Below are 23752 nucleotides of genomic sequence, written 5' to 3'. Positions count from 1 at the left end.
TTTAATTTTATGTGAGTTGGTGTTTTGCCATGGGTGTCAGGTCCCCTGGGACTGAGATTACAGACAGGTGTAAGCTGCCATGTGGGTGCTGGGAATTGAGTGCTCGTAACTGCTGAACCATCTCTACACCTCCCAAGGTATAGGTTTTGTTTAGTTTTTATAATATATATTTTATTATTTTTTTTATTTTATGTGCATTGGTGTTTTGCCTGCATGGATGTCTGTGTGAGGGTGGATCTTGGAGTTACAGAAGTTGTGAGCTGCATGTGGGTGCTGGGATTTGAACCCGAGGTCCTCTGGAAGAGCAGTCAGTGCTCTTAGCTGCTGAGCCATCTCTCCAGCCCAAGGTATTGTTTTTTTTAAATTAGCAATACATAAATAGTTCATAAGTCACCTTTGCATTAAATTGCTTGAAATTTATGCTCTAAGAAATATTAAAAACAACTTTTTAAAGCTACTGTCAGTGTCTTGAACAGCTACTTATCTTTTACTACATAACAACTGTACTTCAGCTTGGATAAAAATAATGTTTTCTAAAAGCAAAATGCCAACAACTTTTTGACAGGAAAAATCCTTAAAAATAAAAAAAAATTAACACTAAATTTGACCAAATATTTTAAGATGCCTTGCACTGTATCCTTAAGGAGTGAAGAGATATTTATTTAATTCCTTGGACTTACATGGAGCTCTTTCAGCAGACTTTTACTTCCCTTAAACAGGAATACTATTTTATACTATGATTTAGTCCCTGCAGAACTGTGTCTAAAATAACCCTTTTGCTGTAACACACGTGTTACATCCATGTACAAATAATTTTAATTCCATGTTTAGTTTCCTTATTCGTAAATGGGATAATTATAGAACTCACCTTGTGGGTCTGTTGTGAGGACAGGTTCAGTGTACCTTATTCCTTTCTATACATTTTCTAAGGACACAGTAATGATCATACTCTATAGTATATAAACTGAGTGTTGCAAGTGATGTTCAACTAATCTGAAATTCCCTTTACTTTATTTCTGTGATATAAACTGGCTGTTCATTAGTTCAAAAACATCAAACAATGTGACTCCTACCAGATAAAGGATATACTAGTAGCAACAAAGACAAGTGATCTTTGCCTGGATCTATTTTTAGGAATGGTTTAATTATCTACACCCCTAGTGTTAACAATGGAAAATAAACAAGTGGGTGAAGGGCATCACATACCAAAAAAAAAAAAAAAAAAGAAAGAAAGAAAGAAAGAAAAGACACAGCATTCTGAATCAACACCTTCATGGTTTTCAAAAAGAAATGGTTAGCATTTAGAAGGCCCCGAGTTCTACACCCAGAACTGCAAATAATAGTAATAATGATTTTAAACATGACAAAAAAAAAATCATCTACTGTTTCTCCCTAAGTAGTAGTCCTTACTATTACAAGAAAGGTCAGAGTTTGTAGAGAGATTTAAGAGGAATTGCTGAATCCATCAGTTCAGACTGCTCAGACTACAAGGTTCATGTCTAAATATAACCAGGAGGAAAACTGCAACCTAGTAGTTAGCTGGTTTCAGTGAATCCCTACCTTACAATGTCAAAAAAAGGTCATTTTTAGTTAGTTCCTTCAGATAGGCAGAAAACATTCATTAGTTTCCACAACAAAACACATATCTGCTACATATTACCGTTCTTCCTCAAGCAAGAAGAAAATTCTCTTGTTAAACAAGAAAGGTATCATAACTAATTAGGGTATCACTAACTACCTGATATCTGTAGTTATAAATGGAAAAATTAAGGCCCAAGAAAAAAGTGACTATTTTGTTCCAATTACACTCATTTGCTAAAATAAAGACTGGCAATCAACTCAATTTCTAAGATCTCTAATGTGAAAACAGACAATTCCAATTCTTTCATTCCACAGATACTCCATCACACAACGTCCTTATTTATCTTAATCTATTAATGGAACATCTTACCGGAAAAGGAAAAATGTTGTCAGCCCTGTTCAAGCTATCTTCCATCCAGGATTTGGGAGCAAAGGCTGAGCTAGGGCGAGCATACTTCTGGAGCTGAATATGATTGCTTGCAAAATTTTTCTTTAAAGGTGAGATGGAGTTCAGGGGTGTTATTCCACCATTCAGCCCTCTGCGGTGATCTCGGCCTTGAGAAGCTCCCCAGCCACCATAGCCGCCACCTCCTGGGCTCCAGGAAGAAGAGGGGGTTGGAGAGGGACTCTGGTAGCTGCTCCATGGAGAAGGAGGTTTGTTAAGATTATTCGCCAAATGAGGCAGCTGGTTAAAAGCAGCATTTCTATGTGTGAAGGGTGGGGGGTGGGGACTGGCAGGAGACCTCCTTTGCTGCTGATGCTGGCTGTGATGATGCTGGAAATGGGGGTGATGAGGATGGTGCTGGGAGAGAGGCCCAATCTGAGGGGAGAAGCTACCACCAAAGCCAGGGCTCACATGATGGGGGAAATTTTGAAACAACAGAGCACCATTATTAGCTGAAGCGCCAGGGACCCCACCCTGGTGAAAGAAACTTGCATCTTCATTGATTATCGTGGAGGAAGAAGGCGCTATCGCTGCTGACCAGTTACTGAAACCAGTAAGGGACGATGCACTAGATGTCAAGGGTTGGGTGGAAGTACCGAGGCCCGTGGCTTCTTGATAATCAAACCCTGCCAACACTGGTGATTCAATGCGTATTTTTTCTTTTCCATTGCTGTTTTCTGAAGAACTGTCCCCTGGATTTTCTTCAGCTTTTGCCTTTTCAGTTTCAGGCAGTATTCCAGCTTCCTGACCTGGACTCGGGGAGAGTTGTTGCTTTTCTAAAGGGTCTTGTTGTTCCTGCTGTTGACTTTTTCCTTTTTCTGACCCCAAGATCTCATCCTGAATGTTATGGGTAGCTGGAGCAGGAAAGAGCCAAGCTGACCCAGCGCTGCTGCCATTGGCAGCTGTGTTATTATTTATAAAAGCAGCAGGGTTGGGGGTGGCATTTTGGTGATGGTGTGGAGGCTGCAGATGTGGATGGAATCGCACTGGAAAAGCAGATTTATTCCCAGTATTGCTTTGCACTAGCACTCCAAACCCGTAATCCCCCATTTATTATTTTTAGGATCAGAATCTCACAATAAAAAAAAAAAGACAATCTAATGTCTCGAGTCTTTCCCCACCGTATCTCAAATTTGTTTGTTTGCTTGAAGTATCTTATTTATAGCTAACTCAAAGATCACAGCTTAACACCCTAAGTATCTCTGATTTGGAATTCTGGTCTCTCTGGAAGGAAAACAACTAAAAAAAAATCTCTTAAAATATTGATATGAATCCAATTAGGCTTATTTCTAGGCGGGAATAAAAAAGGAAAAAGGTAAAAATCAAGTCTTTGGTTAGTAAAATAGGCGCTTTCTTTTTCCAAAGGAAAATGTACATGAATGACATGAACACAGCTTCTCAAGCATCTATGGATATAGAAGAATAAGCATTGTGCAGAGTAAAAATATATCTATATAAAATTTAACAATCACATATGGTCTTCCTCAGCAGTTTAGATTCACATAAAAATTAGAATAGGATTAAGGGGAGAATACGTTCTCTTCTTGGCAGCTTGGTTAAAAAAATCAGGAATAATTTAAGAACATTATATATTATATATTTATATATAGATAGATTATATTAGGTTATCTGGGGCGGGAGGTGAATTTCTGGTTGCCAAAGAGGAAATCAGCCTTGACTAAAGGAAAGGTGATTGCAGGGAGGTTTCTGCTGTTCCTGGTCCTGTTTCTGTTCTTTTGTAGGGTGCAGTGTGGGCCTCTGGGACTGTTCCTGGGGCTCCGGGTGCAGATCTTGCTGCGTTTGCTGTTCTTGGGCTCCCCTCGGCCTCCTCTCCCCCATGAAAGGGGTTGGAAACACCCGTTTCTCCCTCTGGGGGGTGTCGCGATCAGGAGGGATTAGCGAGACTGGACAAGGGCGAGCTGGCGGCCCGGGGGTGCGGGGAGCAAGGGGGCGACCTGGAAGGTCCTGCGGTTTCTGCCTCTTCCCCTCTCTGCGGCTCCGGGATTTTTTTCCCTCATGGGACCCAGGGGCGGTTTGTTCAGTTCTCTCAGTTCGATTCTCCGCCGGGGGGAGGGGGGGTGAGGTGGGGGGGAGGGGGATGGACAAAAAGGAAAACCCCGCTACCGTAGTTACTCTAAAGGAGCAAGGCCTTCCCCTGGGCTCGCGCTCTCTTTCCCCCTAGACTGCTTTGAAACTATAATTTAGAAGGCTTTTGTTTCTCCTCACGGTTGCTGGGCCGCCGCCGCCGCCGCCGCCGCCGCCGCCACTTTCCCCCGGTCCCGCAGTCCCAGCTGTCGTCGTTGGGGACTCCCCCCGGCTCTTCTCTTTCCTTGCTTCTTCCTCCTCGTCTTCCTCTGCTGTCGCCGCTGCCGCCGCCGCCGCCGCCGCCACTGCCTCCGGTGCCCGGGTCCCGCAGCCGCGGCTGAGTCCTTCTCCTCAGGACCGAGCCGAGTGAAATGACAACCAGCTGGAAAGACCGAGAGACACTTCCGGTTCGAGGAGGGAGGGGCAGGGTGCTGCGGAGGCCCCGCCTAGCCTCCGAAAGACCAATCCGAAGCTACGATTCCGATCAGGCCACGCCTCCAGAGCTCAGAGACCCTCCCAGGAAGGTCTCCGGTCATCTCAGAGCCGCCCCTTCCGCCTGCGCCTCGCCCAGCGGGGCCGGCGCCGGAGCCGGGTCCGCGCACGCAGTGAAAGCAGTGCACCGCCATCTTTTTTGTGGGCAAAGACTCCTTCGAGGTTTATGTTCCCAAAGTAGGCTTCTCAGGAAACCCATAGAGAGATGTTCGGAAGAGAACAGGCTCCTTGCACACTGAAACACTGAGCTGAATTGTTGGGGGTCGAAGTGGCAGCCCATGACACCGAGAATAAACGAGAGGCCTGCCCTGAGTAAAGGTGGGTGCCCCAGGCATCACGTGCTCTGGCCGGAGCTCCTCCCCAGAGGGATAGAAGGGGAGGAGGGTTTTCCCGGCAGCTGTGCTGTGCCTAGAACTGCGTAGTCCTTATCCAGAATGTGCATCTCCGAAGGGATTCCCTTCAGCCTCCATTCCTCCACCCCCACCGCCTACTCTCCCATCCTTCCTTTGAGATGCAGATGCTGTAAGGCGTCCGCGGCCGAGCCACGAGCTCTGGGCTTTCTGTCCCACCTTCCAAGCATAACGTAAGGTTGTTTGTAAAAACGAAAATCCAGTCACGGTCCTGTTCTACTCCTATCTTTTTTAAATGGCTGTCTGTTACCTGGAGAATAAAGACCAAACTCTGTAGTTCAAGCCTTCTTGTCCTATGGCAGTAATCTCTCATGCCTTCTTTCATGCCCTTGTCGTCTCCACTTGGCAAACTCTTTATTTCTTTTGAGGAGTCAGCCCCTAAACTACCTACTCTACCTTCTGAATTTTCTTTCACAGACGTACACGACCTTGCACTTGGACATGGATTCAGCTCGTGCTTGTATAATGCATTGGTGGCTTATGTCTCTGGACTGGTGCTTGCTCAATCTGTGGGTCGCGACCTCTTTGGTGGGGTTTGAATAACCCTTTCACGGGGGTCGCCTAAGACTATCAGAAAACACAGATATTTACATTACAGTTAGTAAAGTTACAGTTATGAAGTAGCAACGAAAATAATTTTATGTCTGGGGGTCGCCACAACATGAGGAACTGTGTTAAAGGGTCGCAGAATTAGGAGGGTCCAGAACCACTGCTCTAAAGAGTTGACAGTGTAGATGGGAAGCACCAGGGAATGAACCTTGAATGGAAACATAAATGGATAAACCAGCAATAAGGAAATCTTTCCTGACAGCTCCTATTTTCAAATCTGAGTTAATAATTTAGTTCCTTATGCCATTTGGTTTGGAGCTCACATCTCAAGGTTCCACCATATTGGTTGTTTGCTGTTTACACAGGGACCGCGCGTCATTGTCTTTGTATAGTCCTACTGTCACTGCATGCACTCCATAAGCTTTAGATGTGTGTTGAATAGATGCTTTTCTTTCATTGGGAAATGAAAACTGAAGAAAAAGTGAAACTAGGGTAGAGCCCTAAGTAATTCTAACAAAATAAGAAAAAAATTAAAGTGATAATTGACCCAGTGTGGTGGCACATGCCTTTAATCCCATCACCCGGGAGGCAAAGGCAGTAGGTTTGTGTGAGTTCCAGGCCAGCCAGGGTTACATAGTGAGATCCTGTCTCAAAGAAGAGGAATCATCATCATCATCATCTTTATCTTTTATTCCGCTCTTTCTTTAGCTGCTCTTCCTGATCCTACCTTCTGTATCTAGTCTGTCAATTCTCCAACACTTTTATAAGGCTTGCCTATGTGGCCCCTCATTCAGGGATTTTATTCCCCTTCCTTGTTTATGTATCATCATTATCTCTGCAGTTCTGGGAGTTCTTTGAGCATGGGTATTTCAGGATCTTACTCTATTGTTCCCCTCTTCTGCCCCCACCCCCTATTCTCACACTTGAGACTGAACGGGCTCAGCCAGGTACTATTTCTTCCAGAATGATTTCCCTAACTTCCCTTCACTAGAGTCTTTTAGATTCCTCTTTCTAAGTTACTTCTAGCTGTCAGTAGGTTAGTTTCATAAGGGCAGAGACTGTGTGTGATTTGTCTTTATATGTTGCCAGTGACCAGTAGAGGATCTGGCTCAGAGCAGACTCAGGGCATGTTTACTTAATGAATAGATGGATGTTCTGTGTCCAGTAGATGGTTATGGGTCTCTTGGAGCTATCAGTTCTTCTGCCCTCAGAACCTAATAGCCTTGAGTTTGAATCCCAGTTCTGCTACTTACTCCATGTGCAGGCTTAGGCATCACCACCACAGGTCCTTCCTTCCCCATAGATAAAATGTGGACAGTATTCTCCAACCCCTTGCCAGGTTAGTGAATTACATGAGGTCTGTGTAAATGTTGTGCCCATATGCAGTGTTCAAGATGTTGGTTTCATATTAGCGTATTGAATCCAGAGAGTCACTGAAGCTGCATCTTTTGCCTAGAAGTTGCATGAACCAAGTGTCTAAGAATCTCTCTTGGTTTGCAGGAGGAGTCATGCCAAGATCCATAGTCAGTGCTTCCACCCCTAGATCAGTCTGATCATTTAAGGTTTGGTCTGGGCTGAGGCTAGGATGACCACTGGTGACATCTGAGTCATCAAGAGTCAGGTCCATGACCTGTGAGGAAGAGAGAAGGAAGGGAGAAACCATTGTTTTAAGTCAGTTGCATACTCAGAAACCCAGGATATTCAGTCCAAAACTACCCTCTTGAAAACACTGTAGCCTCAGAAACTGCCCTTTGTTAACTATGACAACAATTCCGAAGCTCCATTTAGGATCTTTAAAGGGATCTACAGTTGCAGATAAGAGCTGGCTGGAGCACTCTGCTGACGGTAGGAGTCCTTCCCATGAATGTGCTCACCAGGAAGCTTGCAAGTTGCAGGGAAAGCATACTTTGCCCAAACATTAAGGTGCTACCAGGTTCAAAAATAAATTTTACAAAGCTCCCTTCCTGTCTGGTATACAGACGCACCCTCACAGAAGCTATAGGCTGGGGACTGCCTATACCCTGCTAGCTGCTGACCAGCCCTCGCTGGGTCTTGAGACCAGACACACCCCAAACCTGGAGCTTTCCAGTAAGCAGTGTTAATGTCTGCTTCACCAGGCTCTTTCTTCTAAATCTTTGCAGATGACATAAATCTCAGCCCATAATCACACAGGGTGAACACTGGCCCCCTGGAGCTCTAATGTCCTCACTGCTGCTCTTGAAACATACATTGCCAGCCATTTCCAAATAGCTTCACACCCAAGCTATTGAGAGGCCTATTTAATGACTTTAGCAATCATAGACTCCACCCAAGGCTACTTATATTGTGTACAATGCAATTCCATAAGGTACCATAAACTAGTATATGAATGAAACCCATAGAGTTGTACAATACATGGGCATTGGTACCTTTCCTTTCTATAAAACACTAGGACACATTATAAAATATGGCACCCCTACAGAAGAAGCTACCATAAATGACATTAGCTCATATTCACACATTCATAATTATTTAAAACCGTTGATCCTTTTAGACTTAGCAGCCCAGGAGCTTTCTAATTGAGTTGAAGGACTCAGTGTCCTTATTATTGGTTTTAGTAAGAAGATAAGTCTAGACAGGTATATAGTCTGACCACACAGGAAATTAATACTCAATAGTTACTTGGCTAGCAACATTAATGAGCTTTCTAATAAAATGCCAAAATATACTTTTTAATGAATATAAAAATTATAAGAGTTAAAGCAACTTCTGTGAAAGCAAAGAAAGAATGGAGGATGGGATAACTCTTGGAATAGCCTCATTTCTACATCATTTCTGGGAGTGCCTGCAGCTTGCTGCCATAAGGTGAGCTGGACAGAGATGGAACCTATCCCAGAACAGATCTTTCTCAAATTCTGCTTCTGCTCTTCACTGAGACTCAGTGCTGAAAATGGTGTCCGTTTACTTAGAACATATCATTTTTAATGACGAATTGCTCAGTTGTTTTTACTTCTCTTGCTTAGTGTTCTGCAACATGTGCAAGTCTCTGAATTTTCCTCCCATCTTCCCATAGCATGCTAGCACAGAGTACTAGTTTACAAATGGTTTGGGAGGGAACAGCCAGTCCAATGCATCCTTACTAAACAACTGGTTTGAAAAGACGAGGCCCAGCATGTGGATATGTTTCCCTTGAAATGTCTGATCCTGTAAGACATAGGTAAGCGAGAGAAGGAATTGCTCTTTACAAACTGTGACATGTATCACACAGGATAACTTGGTGTCTTAGGGTTTTTATTGCTATGAAGAGACACCATGACCATGGCACTTCTTATAAATGAAAATATTTAATTGGGGTGGCTTGCTTACAGTTTCAGAGGTTCAGTCCATTTTCATCATGGCAGGGAACATGGCAGCGTGCAGGCAGATGTGGTACTGGGATAGTAGCTGAGAATCCTACATCTTGCTGGCAACAGGAAGTTGACTGAGACACTGGACAGTATCCTGAACATAGGAAACCTCAAAGGCCACCCCCATAGTGACATACTTCCTCCAACAAGGCCATACCCACTCCAACAAAGCCACACCTCCTAATAGTGCCACTCCCTATGAGATTATGGGGGCCAATTACATTCAAACTACCACACTTGGATTCTCTAAGGGCTCCAGCTCCCTATGTGGACAGGCTGCAGATCTATCTTACTGCTTTGAATAGACACACTTTGCTTCTTGCATCAAAACTATGACCGTCCTGCCAAGTAGCTACCCTCTCATACCCCATAGCTAGGCTGTAGAATTTTACCTGCACTGCCAGGAAAAACAACAGCTTTTCAGAACATGCTGGCAAGCTGTAGGGTCCAGAGGACAGAGAACTGGGAGTCAGGTATTACAATTTGTCCAGAAACTCACAAATACTGGTATACTGGTCTAATGATTTCCTCATGACCAGAATTTATATTGCAAAGAGAATGTTGATTCTGAATTTTGTTGTCTTAAAAAAAAGTGCCATCTATCTATGGGAAAGGGTGACTAAAAATGATCCTTTTCTTTCGTGTCAGAATTTCTTGCTCTCTTTTTCTTTGAGCATATGTTACTAACAAACATTAGCCCATGGGAACTCATTAAATGCAGATTCCCAGGCTGGGTCCCAAGATAGGGGGTCTTGCTTTTTTTTTTTTTTTTTTTTTTTTTTTGAGTCAGGGTTTCTCTGTATAGCCCTGCTGTCTAGGAACTCACTCTGTAGACCAGGCTGGCCTCAGATTCATAGAGATCTGCCTACCTCTGCCTCCAAAGTGCTGGGATTAAAGGCTGGCTTATCGTGCATTTTCTTCATAGCATCTTCTTATAACATTACAAGATAGAAGAGACTTCTTTGTGATGATGTAAGAGCAAGGAGAAACCAAACAAAGAATTATTAAAACAATACTGCCCTTTTCTTACATAGACTAGTGTGGGGACTGAAATAGAGTTGGTACGGTGAATGGTTTTCAGAGCTCATCAAGAAGCCAGGTTTCCCATTTCATTGCTCTTCTGTCCTCAAAGTGTGCCTTCCCCTTAGAGCCAAGATGTGTGACAGCGTTCCAGACTGGAGGACAGAGAAAGGGATGAAAGAGACCTTCTTTTTCAGGAGACTTTTCAGAAGATGCAGGCATCATGTCCACTCTCCCATTGGCCACAATAGGCCACATGGCCACACCTACTACAGAGTCAGAAAGCATGGTCTTTGTTGGTGTTTCTGGGGACTCTGTTAAAAGTCAGACTCTGGGGGCAGGGGAGATGGCTCTCCCAGCACCCACATGGCAACTCACAACTGCCTGTGATGCCCTCTTCTGGTGTGCAGATGTACATGCTGACAAAATACCCAAATAAACAAACAAACAAACAAATAAATCTTGAAAAAAATTCTCAGGCTCTGTTATTAAAGTAAGGTGGGTATTTGAGGGTTGGACTCTAGAAGCAGCAAGATTTAGTAACTTGCCAGCAGTCCGATAGCCACTCATTCAGAGTTGAGGAAACTAAAGCCTTACAAAAGGGCTTGTGTAAAAGAATACAGATAGTTTTGCACAAGTGTCTTCACTACACACTCTCTCCCAAGCCCTGTAACCCTCAGGTTTTAGCATGCATTGGAACCACCCAGAGAACTGCTAGACTACACATTCTGATTCAATGGGTGTTGTTAGTTTCCCATTCGTGTAACAAAATCCATGCCAAATCACGTGTTAGCAGGAGAAAAGGGTTATTTGGGCTTGCGGTTGCGGAAGTTTCAGTCCATGGACACTTGTTGCTAGAAGATATGAGAGAGCCAAGCTGTGGCCATTCCAGTGAGTTTCCAGTGGATGCTGACATTGCTAATTTCATGAATACACTTTGAGAACTGGAGTTTCAGAGATGTTCTTTTCTGGGTTTAACACAGACAGTGGGCTCATGCAGCCAATTAAACACCACTCTCTTTCACTCCTACTCCAGTCTTCCTCCCATTTGTAGTTTTCGTATGTCCCAGCTGGCCAGGAGTCGAAAAAAATCTCTCCCACTCACGTCTCCCAAGTAAGCACAGAGAGGCTTATATCAATTATAACTGCTCAGCCATTAGCTCAGGCTTATTACTGACTAACTCTTACATTTAAATTAACCCATAATTCTTATCTATATTTAGCCATGGGACTTGGTGCTTTTTCTCAGTTCTTGGTGCCTTGTCATCTTGCTTCCTCTGTGTCTGGCTGGTGACTCCTGACTCTGTCCTTCCTCTTCCCAGAATTCTCCTCATCTGCTTATCCTGCCTTGACTTCCTGCCTGGCTACTGGCCAATCAGCATTTTATTTATCAACCAATCAGAGCAACACATTCGCAGCATACAGAACATCCCACAGCACTTGATATTCATTTTCTTCTCTCTCCTTTGGTCAAGTCTGATCATGTCTCACCTTGTTTGTTTATTTTTTTACTTTGCCAAAGCAGTTGTCAGGCTTAATGCCTAGCTTTGCTCACAAAATCTTTATGGGGAGTCTAATTATATTACTTCATGATTGAAACGTTTTCAGCAACTATCATATGTGCTCAACTCTGATCAAACCTTGGTGGTTTTCATTCTGGAATCACCATTTGCCTTACTTGATATTTTTCTGTTACTTATGTTATTTCAAAACAACAACAAATATATGTTCAAAGAAACATAAAAGATATAAATGCTTAGTATCACTTATTATAGCCAAAAAGTGATTCTCAGAATGATAACAATGGAAACAAAAGAATGGTATCGACTTTGTCCTGGATCCTGTATGCATGTCAAAGGCCGTGAGTTTGAGATCTTCTGTTTGGAGCAAGAATTAATAGGGTGGGAAAGAGTTTTAAGACTTTCTAGTCTAAACTGTGAAAAATACTTTCTGTAAAGGGAAGCACTGGAAAAGAATGGTAAAGAACTAAGTTTCTCCTTGGGTGATTCAATGCCTTGTCTTATCTGTGCTACTGCAGTCACCTCACATACTCCAGTAGAAAGTCTTCCATTGTTTGAAAGCCAATGCCAAACTCTTAGGACAAGGCAAAAGGGCCCGTCAACTTGGTGCTTGCCACCTGACCCTCTCTTGCCCAGCACCCTGCAAAACTTGTCTCCACAAACTGAACACTCAGCCATAAGTGTCATTTGCTACAAGTAACAAAACACATGGATAACAGCACTCAACACCATTTGAAGAGATTTCTGTCACACCTAAAGGCAGTGTGAGTGTTTGCTGATGCTGGCTGGACAGTGATATCAGGGTTCCAGATGGCATCTCTGGATGTTCTTGGCTTTCTTTGAGATCTTAAAATGTTGATCTCAGTCCCCAGGCCCAGATGTCATGCAGTGCCTTTCAGCAATAAGAAACGGGGCTGCAAAGAGTCTAATTTCTCCTCATGCTGGAGGGTCTTTTCCAGAGACCCACCACACCCGTAACAACTCATGGTTAGGCCTTTTTTGGTGGGAGCTGAGTCATATGCCTGGATCTGGACCCACTTTCCCTTAAACTAGAGAATCCACCTGAAACAGTAAGCTTCTGCAGACAGAGGAAGAGTCCTGAGAGAACAGATGTCCCATGCCCACCACCATCACTGTACAGCTTTGCATCTGTGCCGTTTGCCAAGAGTCTTCTCGTAAACGGTCCTTTCCCAGGTGCCCTTTTTTGGCCACCAGCAGAGGTGGTACCTCCTCTGAGGTCAGCATATACATTCAGCACGTAGTCTACTGCTCTGTAATCAGCTGTTTAACTCCCATCAGCTCTAGCTGCCTCTCAAGCTCAGGGACTCTCTCCTCTTTGTACCAACCCATGATAGGCCTTTAATGAGTATTTTTGGAATTAAGGTTTTTTCCCTTTCTTCTATACAAATCATAATTCCAAAGTAATACATATTGGGTTGAATTTAGAAAGAAGGAAAGAAAACAGAAAAAAAAATGAAGTGTTTTACAAGCAGTACTCCTCATTTTATTGTTGAGTGGGTTTTTGTGGGGAAGGGAGATACGGCAGTGTCCTAGAGGCATATGTGAAGTTCCTATTCACATAAAACTTCTGCTCTGCTGTGGATCTCACAGCAGATCAGTCATTATAAATCCCAGAGAGTTATTTTATAAACAGTAAGCCATCTCAAGCTTGTGTAAAACGCATTATACATAATAATTGCTTCACTTGGCTGGATCGTTTTAGGTGCAATGCTGCTGCTGCATTAAGCTGGTCTTTATTGATACACCCTCCATGTTAAACTGCTTCTTAATGAAGTGGATTGCTTAGAAGCCACCAGCCAATGTGCAGCTACACACATGCATACCTGCACATAATGTTATCACTGCCTCAGAACAAGCTCAGAGACAGAAATTGTCTAATATTAATGAGCAATATCACCTATAAGTGGATGCTCTGGTCTCTAATGTAGTGGAGTTGAGTCTCAGTAATGGGCTTCTTGAAATGACCCAGCCCCCACAGGAGTACCTTCACATTCAGCAGCCTATGTACAGTCTAATAAGTGAATAAATATTTTAGCAAGGGAAATAGGTAGCATTATGGCCACACTCTGTGCTGCTGGCAGCTTGGTAGTTAGAAACCACCATGTCCAGAGGTGTAGTAATTCACCATTTGCTCAGAGTTGAAATGAAACAGAGGAGAGCTCAGGGTCCCTAGCTCATTTTTTATTTAGAGGCAATTTTTAATCTGTTCAGCTATTTAAGCTCCAAAGATAGAGAGAAAAAAGGAAGAAACATTCTTCAAATGCAGAAATTTAGGGACTATATGGAGTCTCATTTGACAACATCTGAGATACAGTTTAAATCTTAGGTGACATTCTATAACCTATAAATGCATGGTGAGAATTTAAAATTTAGTTTCCTGGTGTGTGTGTGTGTGTGTGTGTGTGTGTGTGTGTGTGTGTGTGTGTGTATGTGTATGTTTCTTTTAAATCTATATATGGTTGTTTTGAGGCAGTTTATTTCCAGTTCTTTTAAAATAGGCAGATTCATAATTTACATTATATCACTCTACTGCCTCTTATTCAACATTATTTTCAAATGAACATAAGTTTTAGACATAAGTAAATAAGCTAAAAGAAAAATTTGTGTCACTGATACTAATTTTAAAAGATCAATATGCCATGCCATATATATTATCTGTCATTAACTGTTTTCTAGTACATGCAGAAATAAATGCATATTGAGTCCAACAGATGTTGTAATCAAAGCAAGAGACTGTCCTATTGTGAACTGTCTGACTGGGGCATTTCAGGAAGCACTAGGTTACTGGTAAGAAAACAGATGTTTTAATAGGGTAATGGTTCAAGTCCCATCTCTGTCACTAGCTGAGTGACTTCTGTGACTGTCTTTTTGTCTCTTTGACCTCAGTTTCTACACCTGGAAAACAATGACATGGGTGCCCAGGAAGTTTTCTAGAGGGTTAAATGAGGTGAGACATGCTAAGCTCTTAGGGTAGCTTGTAGGCTGTAACAGTGTACCAACCATGATTATTATTAACTTTTTGACTGGGGACATGCATGTCACTAGAGAATGACAAACACCAATGACTATGCCTCAAGACAAACCAAATCTCCCAGGTGTCTCCATCTGACAGGCTCTTTAGTAGGTCCTGGAGACATGCTGATAATCCTGAAGTGACAGCTGCGGGCTAGAGATAATGACAGCAGTGTGTGTGTGATGAAGTGAGAGCCGTGTGCCCAGGTTAAGATGGCAGGTCAGGGAAAGAGGAAGGAGAACGTGGTCAAAGTTGTCATCAGAGAAGAAAGCATGCGGATCTATATGTCAGGCCCCTCCTTGAAGGCTCCTGGGGACACATCAAATTCCGAGTACACAGAATTCCTACTGGGCAGCAAAGGATGCATGAAGTTTGAGCAAATATTCAGGCATGGAGCCCTGCTATCATTTACTTACAGGCTTACACATATTGTGAAGAATTGAAAAATACCATTTTCAAAATTAGACAGTGGTCAAACAGCATATAAATAAAATACTTTATTTCCTTCTACAGAGATCCCACATGATACACAGAAGCTGACTGCCTTCCTTATCTGTGGGTTCAGTCAGTGCTGGACAAAAATATTTACAAAAAGCTGTAACTGCACTGAACATGGATAGATTTTTATGCAGTAGTGTCTGGATTATATTTGTTAGACTACACAAAATTTATATGTGTTAATACTTTAGAGGTGATGAAACACACCCTAGTGTAGGTTACATGCAAAGACCATGCCATTTTACATAAAGAACTTGACCACCCATGGATTTTAATATTTGGAGCTCCTTGGATGCCGTACCTTTGCATATTGGGGTAACTGTTTAAACACGTGAGATGGGCTCCCATTAACCTCCTTCCCCAAATGTTCAGATGTTAGCAGCTGGTGAGTTGCCCTGCTGGTGGGTGTCCCTTCTTTCCCATTGCTCTCCACCCTGTCTGGCATTTGAACTGCTGGCTCTCACTGCACTGGCAGCTTGTGAGAGAAGGAATTGTACCCTCTGCCCCATACTGAATGGGTGACTATCTCATCTGAGAGAGTACTTGGGGAGTAAGTTATTTAGGAATAATTTTCTCCTGTTATACACATATACATGTAACAGTATCTAACTTTTTCTTCTTAGAAACCCGATTAATGTCTGAAAAATGTTTTGGCCATTTCTGTTTCTGTGATTTGAAAGTATGCACATGGCAAAATAAACTGGGATGCTTAGAAATGCAAATCTAAGCAGCTCACATAGCACCCCAGCTCCACAGCAGCAACTTCGGTTTGTTCTATTTAATCCTAGTCTCTTTTCCTCATCCATTTCTTTTCAGAGTTGACACCCTTGCTAGGAATTTAGGACAATGAGTTCTCCGTATTTCAAGCACTAACCAGGTTTCTGCCTTATTCTCTGTGGTGTACTTTAAAAGATAAATCATATTAAAATCTTGTAGATTTCTTGAAGGAATGGTGAACTAAGAATATTATAAATGCTTTCCAAAGGGATGAATGCTGTTCAGTTTTTGTATGCAAGTGGGAGATCCTGACTTACTTACCAATTTTTCATCATTTCTGTTGAACTTATTATCACCATTGAGAGTTAGCCATTGGCTATTTAACTTTTATGGTCCTTTTGCGTTGCCTGTGAAGACAGCAATATGTGCTTGTTCCTTCCTCTCAACACATACAGACATTCTTGTCCTTCTCAGTGATCCACGTTTTTAAAGTGACTCTCAATTGTAATGCACCATTAAAGCCCAAACTATCCAGATAACTATTAAGATAGAGTTAGCCACATTCCAAGTTGCAGTGAGCAGGAAGGGCCCATGAATAAGGGTGCCATGGGGACACTGAAGCTTAGCTGCCTTACTCAGCCTCATCTGCAAGGAAGGCTTCCAAGAATGGACATTTGGCTGCTGTCTGGAAAGATGAGCAGGGCTTTGGCAGATGCTGAAAGGATTCAGATATCCAGTGGGGCCCCAAGAGGATGAAGAGCACCTAACCCACATTCATTCACTGCACATCACAGGTCAGGGACCACAGTGGGACTGGGCAGATAGGGATGAAGAGCTGCTGAATAAGTGTGAAGAGACTTTTAGGTGGCAACCTATAAAACAGAAGACCAGTTACAGCCTTGATAATTATACCTAAATCATCAATAAAAGTAGTTTTAAATACCCTGTATAATTTGACAAAATCTATTAAAATTGAAAGTGTGCCTGTCCCATGAATGACTCCGAAATCCTACTGCTTAGTTTCAAGCAGAGAAAAGAAAACAAAACCAGCTCTGTCAAAGGGTATTGTTGGTAGCACAGTTTGTGAAAACTAAACCAGGATGCTTCAGATCTATACTTGTGGGAATGGCTAAGGAGATTGATGTCTGTCCTGTGGAAAAGTATGGAGAGGAGTCAGCTATATTCAGATCCTTGCAAAAACCTCCAAGTCACAGCTCAAGGCATGAACCACGACACAGGATGTACATGCTCCCCTTGTGGAGGCCACCCGTGTGAAGGCTACCCTTGTGGAGGCTGTCCCTCTACAGAAATACAGAATGTCTGTAGTTACAGAATCTATTTTTGATTAGTTCAAACACAGATAATGGAGCCAGTACATCACTAGAGGTCTTTTGTTACTGAAAACTCTTAAGCCCTAAAGGCTTCAGACATTGGAAGAGGCCGTTAAAAGAGACTTAAGTCTTTTAAAATATTTTTGCAAGGAGATTGTATTCCATGAATCACTTGTGTAATTAAAGATTAGCTAAAATAATGAAAATACCCTAATCTCCATGATAGCTCAGTACCATCTCTTTGGAAGCAAATTGAACAGCATGAAACAGGATACTTAGAAAATGATCCTACTCCATGGCCCAGTAATTTTTCCTTTTAGGAATCTATCCAAACAAGATAGCCTTATTTATTTACAGTGATATTCACAAGAAGATGTTCAAAGCAGTATTATTTACAGTGACAGAGGGGGACAGAATCGTCTAAACTGTCTAATCATGTATGAGAGCTTAAATGGTAAGTTGATATAGTGGAGTCCTGGGTAGCCGTTAAACTCTTGCTATAGAAGAATTTTTACTGAATTGTGAATTGGTTCACAAAATAAAATTAAAACATAAAAATATGAAGACAGTGTGCTCTCAGATATGCGATACACACAACAGTACATACATAGGGCTGGGGTAGTGGGGTGGTGGGGTGCCAAGGAGAGCCATTTGACCAGGCCCTGTATTTATTTAGACTTTGAGATGACCTCTTAAGTGCAACTGTACAATGTAGAGGGGTATTCTGGATTCTATCACAGTCCCAGACATAGTCTTGAAGTTTATCTCATGACTCTGACTGTGATACATACTCACCTAAAACCTTCTTAGCTTCAGAGATGGAGGAAGCCCAGGCTTCCCCTCCTGCTGAGCAGACCTGTTCTGCCACAGCACAGGAAACAGGAAGCAGCTACTCTGAAGGTGAGTGTTCATGCTGACTGGCTCCTGGTCATGGAATTACAGACTTACTTACTCACTTATTCATTTATTGTTTTTGTTTGTTTGTTTTTTGAGACAGGTTTTCTCTACATAGCTCTGGCTGTTCCAAAACTCACTGTGGAGATCAGGCTTCGGACTCATAGAGACCCGCCTACCTCTGCCTCCCCGGTTCTGGGATTAAGGGTGTGAGCCACCATGCCCAGCCATGTTTTTTCCCAGACTTTAAGAAGATAGGTTTCATTGGGCAGTGGTGTCGCATGACTTTAATCCCAGCACTCGGGAGGCAGAGCCAGGCAGATCTCTGTGAGTTCCAGGCCAGCCTGGTCTACAGAGCGAGATCCAGGACAGACACTAAAACTACACAGAGAAACCCTGTCTTGAAAAAAGATAGATAGATAGATAGATAGATAGATAGATAGATAGAGAGAGAGAGAGAGAGAGAGAGAGAGAGAGAGAGAGGTTTCTGCCTTTTCTGACTCTCTCTAATGAGCATGCATTCCAGAATCTAAAAAGAGCTTCTTCAGTGAAAAATTTTTAAAAGAGGAGATGTCCTCTTTTCAAACACAAAAGCAAAGCCTCTCTAGAATGTGCCACATCAGGATGTCCCCAGGGTGGAGACCTCAGCAGTCTGGCTCCAGGGCTGGACAGAAAGAAAGTGACTGGGCCTTGTTCCAGTGTGTCATGGAAAGGCCACCAGTGATCCCTACTAGCCACCACTCCCCACAATGCATTTCTAGGTGAGGCCGAAGCAGTTCTCTTGGCTTGGCTCCAATTCTAAGCTAGACATTGTGTGTAGAGGGCCTGGAGAGCTAATCCAGGCTCCTTCTAGACTGGTTAACCCAGAGTTCTGGCTTCAGTCAGACTTGTGAGAGGAGACATATGTGAAGGAAATCCTATGGGAGGATTTTAGAACAAGGACATTATTTGCATGGCAGATGGACTCTGGTGATGACCAGGCACAACAGGATGGGAAGACTCAGTAGATTAGTGGAGAATCCCTTATTAATGGATATATATATATTTTAATTAATTAACTTATTTTTTCAAGACAAGGTTTCTCTTTGTAGCCCTGGCTGTCCTTGAACTCAGATCCACCTGCCTCTCCTCCTGAGTGCTGGAATTAAAGCCTTGGGCTACCACGTCTTGCTCAAGATTTATTTTATTTTTAGGGTGTGTGTGTGTGTGTGTGTGTGTGTGTGTGTGTAGGTATGTGCATGTGAGTGCAGATACTCATGAAGGCAGAGGTGTCATAAACTCCTGTGGCTGGAGTTTCAGATGAGAGTGGGCCACCATATGTGGATGCTGGGGATGGAACTCTTGTCCTCTGCAAGAGGAGTGTGTGCTCTTAAATAGGTTCTCCAGCCCCTTTCTCCCTCATTTTTGATGCTGAGAACAGCATGCATGCTAAGCATGCACTCTGCCATTGAGCTGCATTCCCTTGGGCTTCATTCTTGCCAGTATCTGGAGGTAGGAGATGGGAAGGAGAGAGAAGGAGAAACGGGAGGAAGGGAGAACCTTCCTCACTGCCACCTCTCCCCACACCTCCCACCAACAGAGCAGGTGTAACTGGTTCCATATGCAGAAGTAACAGGAGGCTTTAGCTTTTGAAGGAGTGCATTGCACCCTGGTCAGGGTGCAAACTAAATGTCTGGTGCTGAGCTGCTGCTGGGACTGGAAGCCAGTGCCCTCCCTAACAGCCGCTGCTCTTTCCAGCTGCTGCTACTTAGCAAAAGCAGGACATTACATATACAGTACAATTTTTGCATATTAACTAAATTAAAATAATAATATGTTCTCTCCTTTCACATATTATACTGATAAATCTTGATTTATACATGCCGATTAGTTAAAAAATAATTAGTATGAGAATATGCTTCAAAGATAGAGGCTTAATGAATGCATAAAATCTGGTTTTCTACAAGTCCTCAGCAGATCAGCCATTTAAAGGAAAATATTAATAAAATGTGTTTGAGAGAAACACGTGAAGTAGCTGGCAGCTCAGTTTGCTTTCCTTTTTTGTTCTCTGTACAAGGTAATATTTGAACGTTATTTGGGTGCCATGTGGGGCTGGTGCCTTAGGAGAGACGCACCCAGCAATGGCTGCTCTGTTTGGCTGAGCTGCAGTGTGCAGACTGTCAGGGTGAAGGTCCCACCCTCAGAGCCAGGCTGCTGTAGAGCCTTCATTTTGGGGGTCTGAGGGCTAATTATAGAAATACCAGAATGGTGGAGAGCCTGTGAGTAGCATCTACAAAACTAGGGAGCAGTTTATTAAGTTTTATTGTGTTCTCAGGGCTGGAAATAAAAATACTAGATTTTAGATAAAAATTGGATGTTTTTGGCCACTGAGAATCAGAAGACCCCAGGACACCAATGCACCAAGAATGTTGCCAAGATCCTTTGGCTTATGGACCAACTGGTCACCCCTCAACTGGGAGGCTACAGACAAGCTGGTTGCACCTTACCAGGTCTGTGACCTTCCATAAGTAGCTTGGACTGCTTTGTATATTATCAAAGTTGTCTCTCTGTTCCAGAATATTTGTTTACACTGTGTGAAGAGGTGTCGCTGTGACTGGTGTAACAAAGTGCCGAATGGCCAATAGCTAGGCAGGAGAGAGTAGGTGGGACTTCCGGGCAGAGAGAAGACTCTGGGAAGACAAAAGGCGGATTTGCCAGTGAGACACAGGGGAAGCAGGATGTGCAGTACGGAGATGAGATAACAAGCTGCCTGGCAGAATGTAGAATAAAAAATATAGGTTAATTAAGTTATCAGAGCTGGTTGGAAGCAAGCCTAAGGTAAAGGCCAAGCTTTCGTAACTAATATGTCTCCATGTCATTATTTGTGGGCTGGCAGTCTAAGAAAGTCCGAGAAAAACGCTTGCTACACCTCCCAAAGGGTCCTATCTTTTGTATTGAGTTTGCACAGCATAGGCTTGTTTGATTCCCACAACTGGCTCAAATTCATTATTGTGTTTTTGGACCCCAAGTGAAGTAGTAGATTTGCAACTAGGATGCTATATGCCAATTATACACACATAAACCAAACTATGTCCTTACAGCTTTCCTTCTGTGCCCAGTTCACCTAAGTTGAGTTGCCCTACTACACTCTGGGAATATGGCCTAAGAGAAGAGATTTGGGGCCACAAAGGCCTGGCTCTACAAGCTGATGTTATTTTCTCTGGGTGAGACAAGTTCCTTTGGAAGAATACGTGTCAGGGACTAGTCTAAGCATTCCTATAGCTTCATGTCTCTCATCTTGGCCATTGTTCTTGCTATGGCAGGAAGGATGGAATAACACTGCAGTCAACTGAAGCTGTTTTATTGCATTATTGTTGCTCCTCAGCCTTCTCCACTGTGGCTCTATTCACTTCCCCCACTTCTTTCATTCACTTGTTTCGTATTCTTTTGTAAATTCAACTGACATCTAGTACTGGCTGCATCCAGCTGTAAGCAATTAAAAACAAAGAGGTCCTGAGTATTTCCCTAGTAGACATCTTCTCCTTCTCTGCCTTTGCAGGTTCCCTAGCAAGGGCAGCTCCTGTTCAGTATGTCTGCCAATGCGGACATGAGTCATGGCTGAGCACAAGCACCAGTCTTCCATGAAACTGCTTCTGTCAAAGCTGAGCTGGAATCCATTTAGATGGACAGGCAGTCTTTAGCCTGGTCAGTCAGTACCAGTCATGAAACATCTAGAAGATCACCTCAGAGCTCATCTGGCTCCTCCCTACTCTTTCCCCACAGCAGAGATGCAGGATATTCTGGGAACTGTGTCTGTAGGTCTAGGTCAAGTTCTTGGTGTGGTCTTTTGATGCCTTGAGACAAATAAGAAGTGTGTAGCACTGCTACCCCAGCAGCAGCCCACTTTTATAGCAAAAACTTGTTTTATAAGCAGTAGAACACACTCTAAAATAATGACAAATGAATAGTACAGTGAATACATAAACCAGTATGCAACCAAGAATTATGGACTGTCCATAACCAAATGCACTACCCACTGATGTTCCTGAAAGTGCATCTGTTTATGCCTGCAGCACCACAGACACACACACTAGGTCCACTACACGTGACCCATGATATTACTAGACAACATGAATCTTTTCAAGCACTCTATTAACCTTACAAGATCATTGTGGTTCCTTGGATGACTGTGGTGTCGATATGTAACTGTAGACCATATTTGTCCTTGCTCTACTAGCCTGGATTTGCACGTTAGCTTTTCTCACTCCAATTGGAGCCTCTGGAAAGTGGGAGGAGGTTGGTTATCTCATGGTGCTGTAGCTAGCTAGCCCAGGAATGGATACTAGAAGGTATTGGTGACCTGACGGAGGAGAAGGAAGGAGCTGGTGTACTTTTACCCACTGCAGAAGTGGTCCTAGGGCCGGGCGGTGGTGGTGGCGGCGGCGGCGGCGGCGGCGGCGGCGGCGGCGGCGGCGGCGCACGCCTTTAATCCCAGCACTCGGGAGGCAGAGCCAGGCGGATCTCTGTGAGTTCGCGGCCAGCCTGGGCTACCAAGTGAGCTCCAGGAAAAGCGCAAAGCTACACAGAGAAACCCTGTCTCGAAAAACCAAAAAAAAAAAAAAAAAAAAAAAAGAAGTAGTCCTAGGCTAGCAAGCTATCTTTATACATAACCTTCTGCTCCTCAAATTCTGGTACAAGAAATCTCAGCCTTCTCTATGAAAATGCTAACACATAAACATTGCGTCTGAGTATTCTGTATTATGTGGGGTTAGGGTTCAGAAAAGCGGGGAGCGCCAAACTCTTGCTCTTTCCTCATGTGAGTTTCATTATTGAGCCTTGGCAGCCCTGCAAGTGTGTGCCAGTGTGGATGGCTGAGAAGGGACTGTGTGGCAAAGGAAGAAGTGCTTTCCTCTGCCAGTTCTCTGGCTCCAGCTCCAGTTGGGCGCAAGCTGCCTCCATACACTTACTTCAGGGACATCCCTTCTGTGTCACTTGCTATTGTCTTTCCAAGCAGGCCCTGTGGGACACCGTCTGACTCACTGGAGCCCCTGGGCCCATTGGAGGCCTGGGGCCACATGCCAGACCCCACAAAGCAAGGCTGCAGGGCCCTGTCTGTCCTCATTGAGGGCCATATGCAGCAATGGAAAGTAGCCAGGCAGATGTGGGTGCAAATGTGACCCAAGTTCCCAGCTGTGTGTTTGCAGGTGAGCCGGACCACAGTCTCACCTCCTTAGCACAGCAGTGACTGCAAGGACAGGTGCTCTGCTTTCCGTATTTTGAACTTTTCTTTTTATATAGATTTGCAGTAAGGTTTTACTCTGTTGCCCAGGTCAGCCTTCAACACTGTTATAAGGTGATCCTCCTGCCTCAGCTTTCCAGCTTAGCTGTGCATGCCGATGTTTTTCTTATTTTTAATGTTGGGGATTGAACCTGGGACTTCATGCCTGCCACACATTTAAAAAAGAATGTAAGAAGAGTTATCAATCAAAGCTTCCACAGAGGCGCCAGGTTCTAACAGCTGCTACACTCCACAGGTTAGATGAGAAAGGCCAGCCGAGTACAGAGCTTTCAAAAGTATAGTATAAAAACCAGTGACACACTTCTCAAAGCTTCTTCTTGTTTGAGTGTAAGAACTGGAGTGTTAATGATTAGGGATGAGTATGTGAAGACTACTGTAGGAAGGAGTATATTCTTTTGTTCTCAGCCCTGGTCCATGGAGGCTCTCATAGTTTTGTGGCCTGCAGCTGCGGCATGAGGTGGAGTTGAGTTGTTTTTGTTTTTTTCCTGTTCATGGAAGCTACAGTGGCTGAT

General features: G+C 43.4%; 1 protein-coding gene across 4 annotated transcripts in view; it reads right to left on the bottom strand.

Moving 5' to 3' along the window:
- The window catches only part of Cpeb4 (cytoplasmic polyadenylation element binding protein 4), a 63510-nt gene extending 59019 nt beyond the window's left edge, over positions 1 to 4491 (bottom strand). For all 4 annotated transcript variants that reach the window (XM_015997597.3, XM_006978862.4, XM_015997598.3 and 1 more), the window contains exon 1: positions 1952 to 4491. In XM_015997597.3, the coding sequence (XP_015853083.1) occupies positions 1952 to 3076 (1125 nt within the window). In that variant the 5' untranslated portion in view covers positions 3077 to 4491. The remainder of the gene's footprint in view (positions 1 to 1951) is intronic.
- Positions 4492 to 23752: the final 19261 nt, after the last annotated feature.

The sequence above is a fragment of the Peromyscus maniculatus genome, chromosome 8, assembly GCF_049852395.1.
Source record: "Peromyscus maniculatus bairdii isolate BWxNUB_F1_BW_parent chromosome 8, HU_Pman_BW_mat_3.1, whole genome shotgun sequence".
In the NCBI taxonomy this organism is placed as follows: Eukaryota; Metazoa; Chordata; class Mammalia; order Rodentia; family Cricetidae; genus Peromyscus; species Peromyscus maniculatus.
Note: the sequence above shows the minus strand (reverse complement) of the source record. Positions and strands in the feature narration are given on the sequence as shown.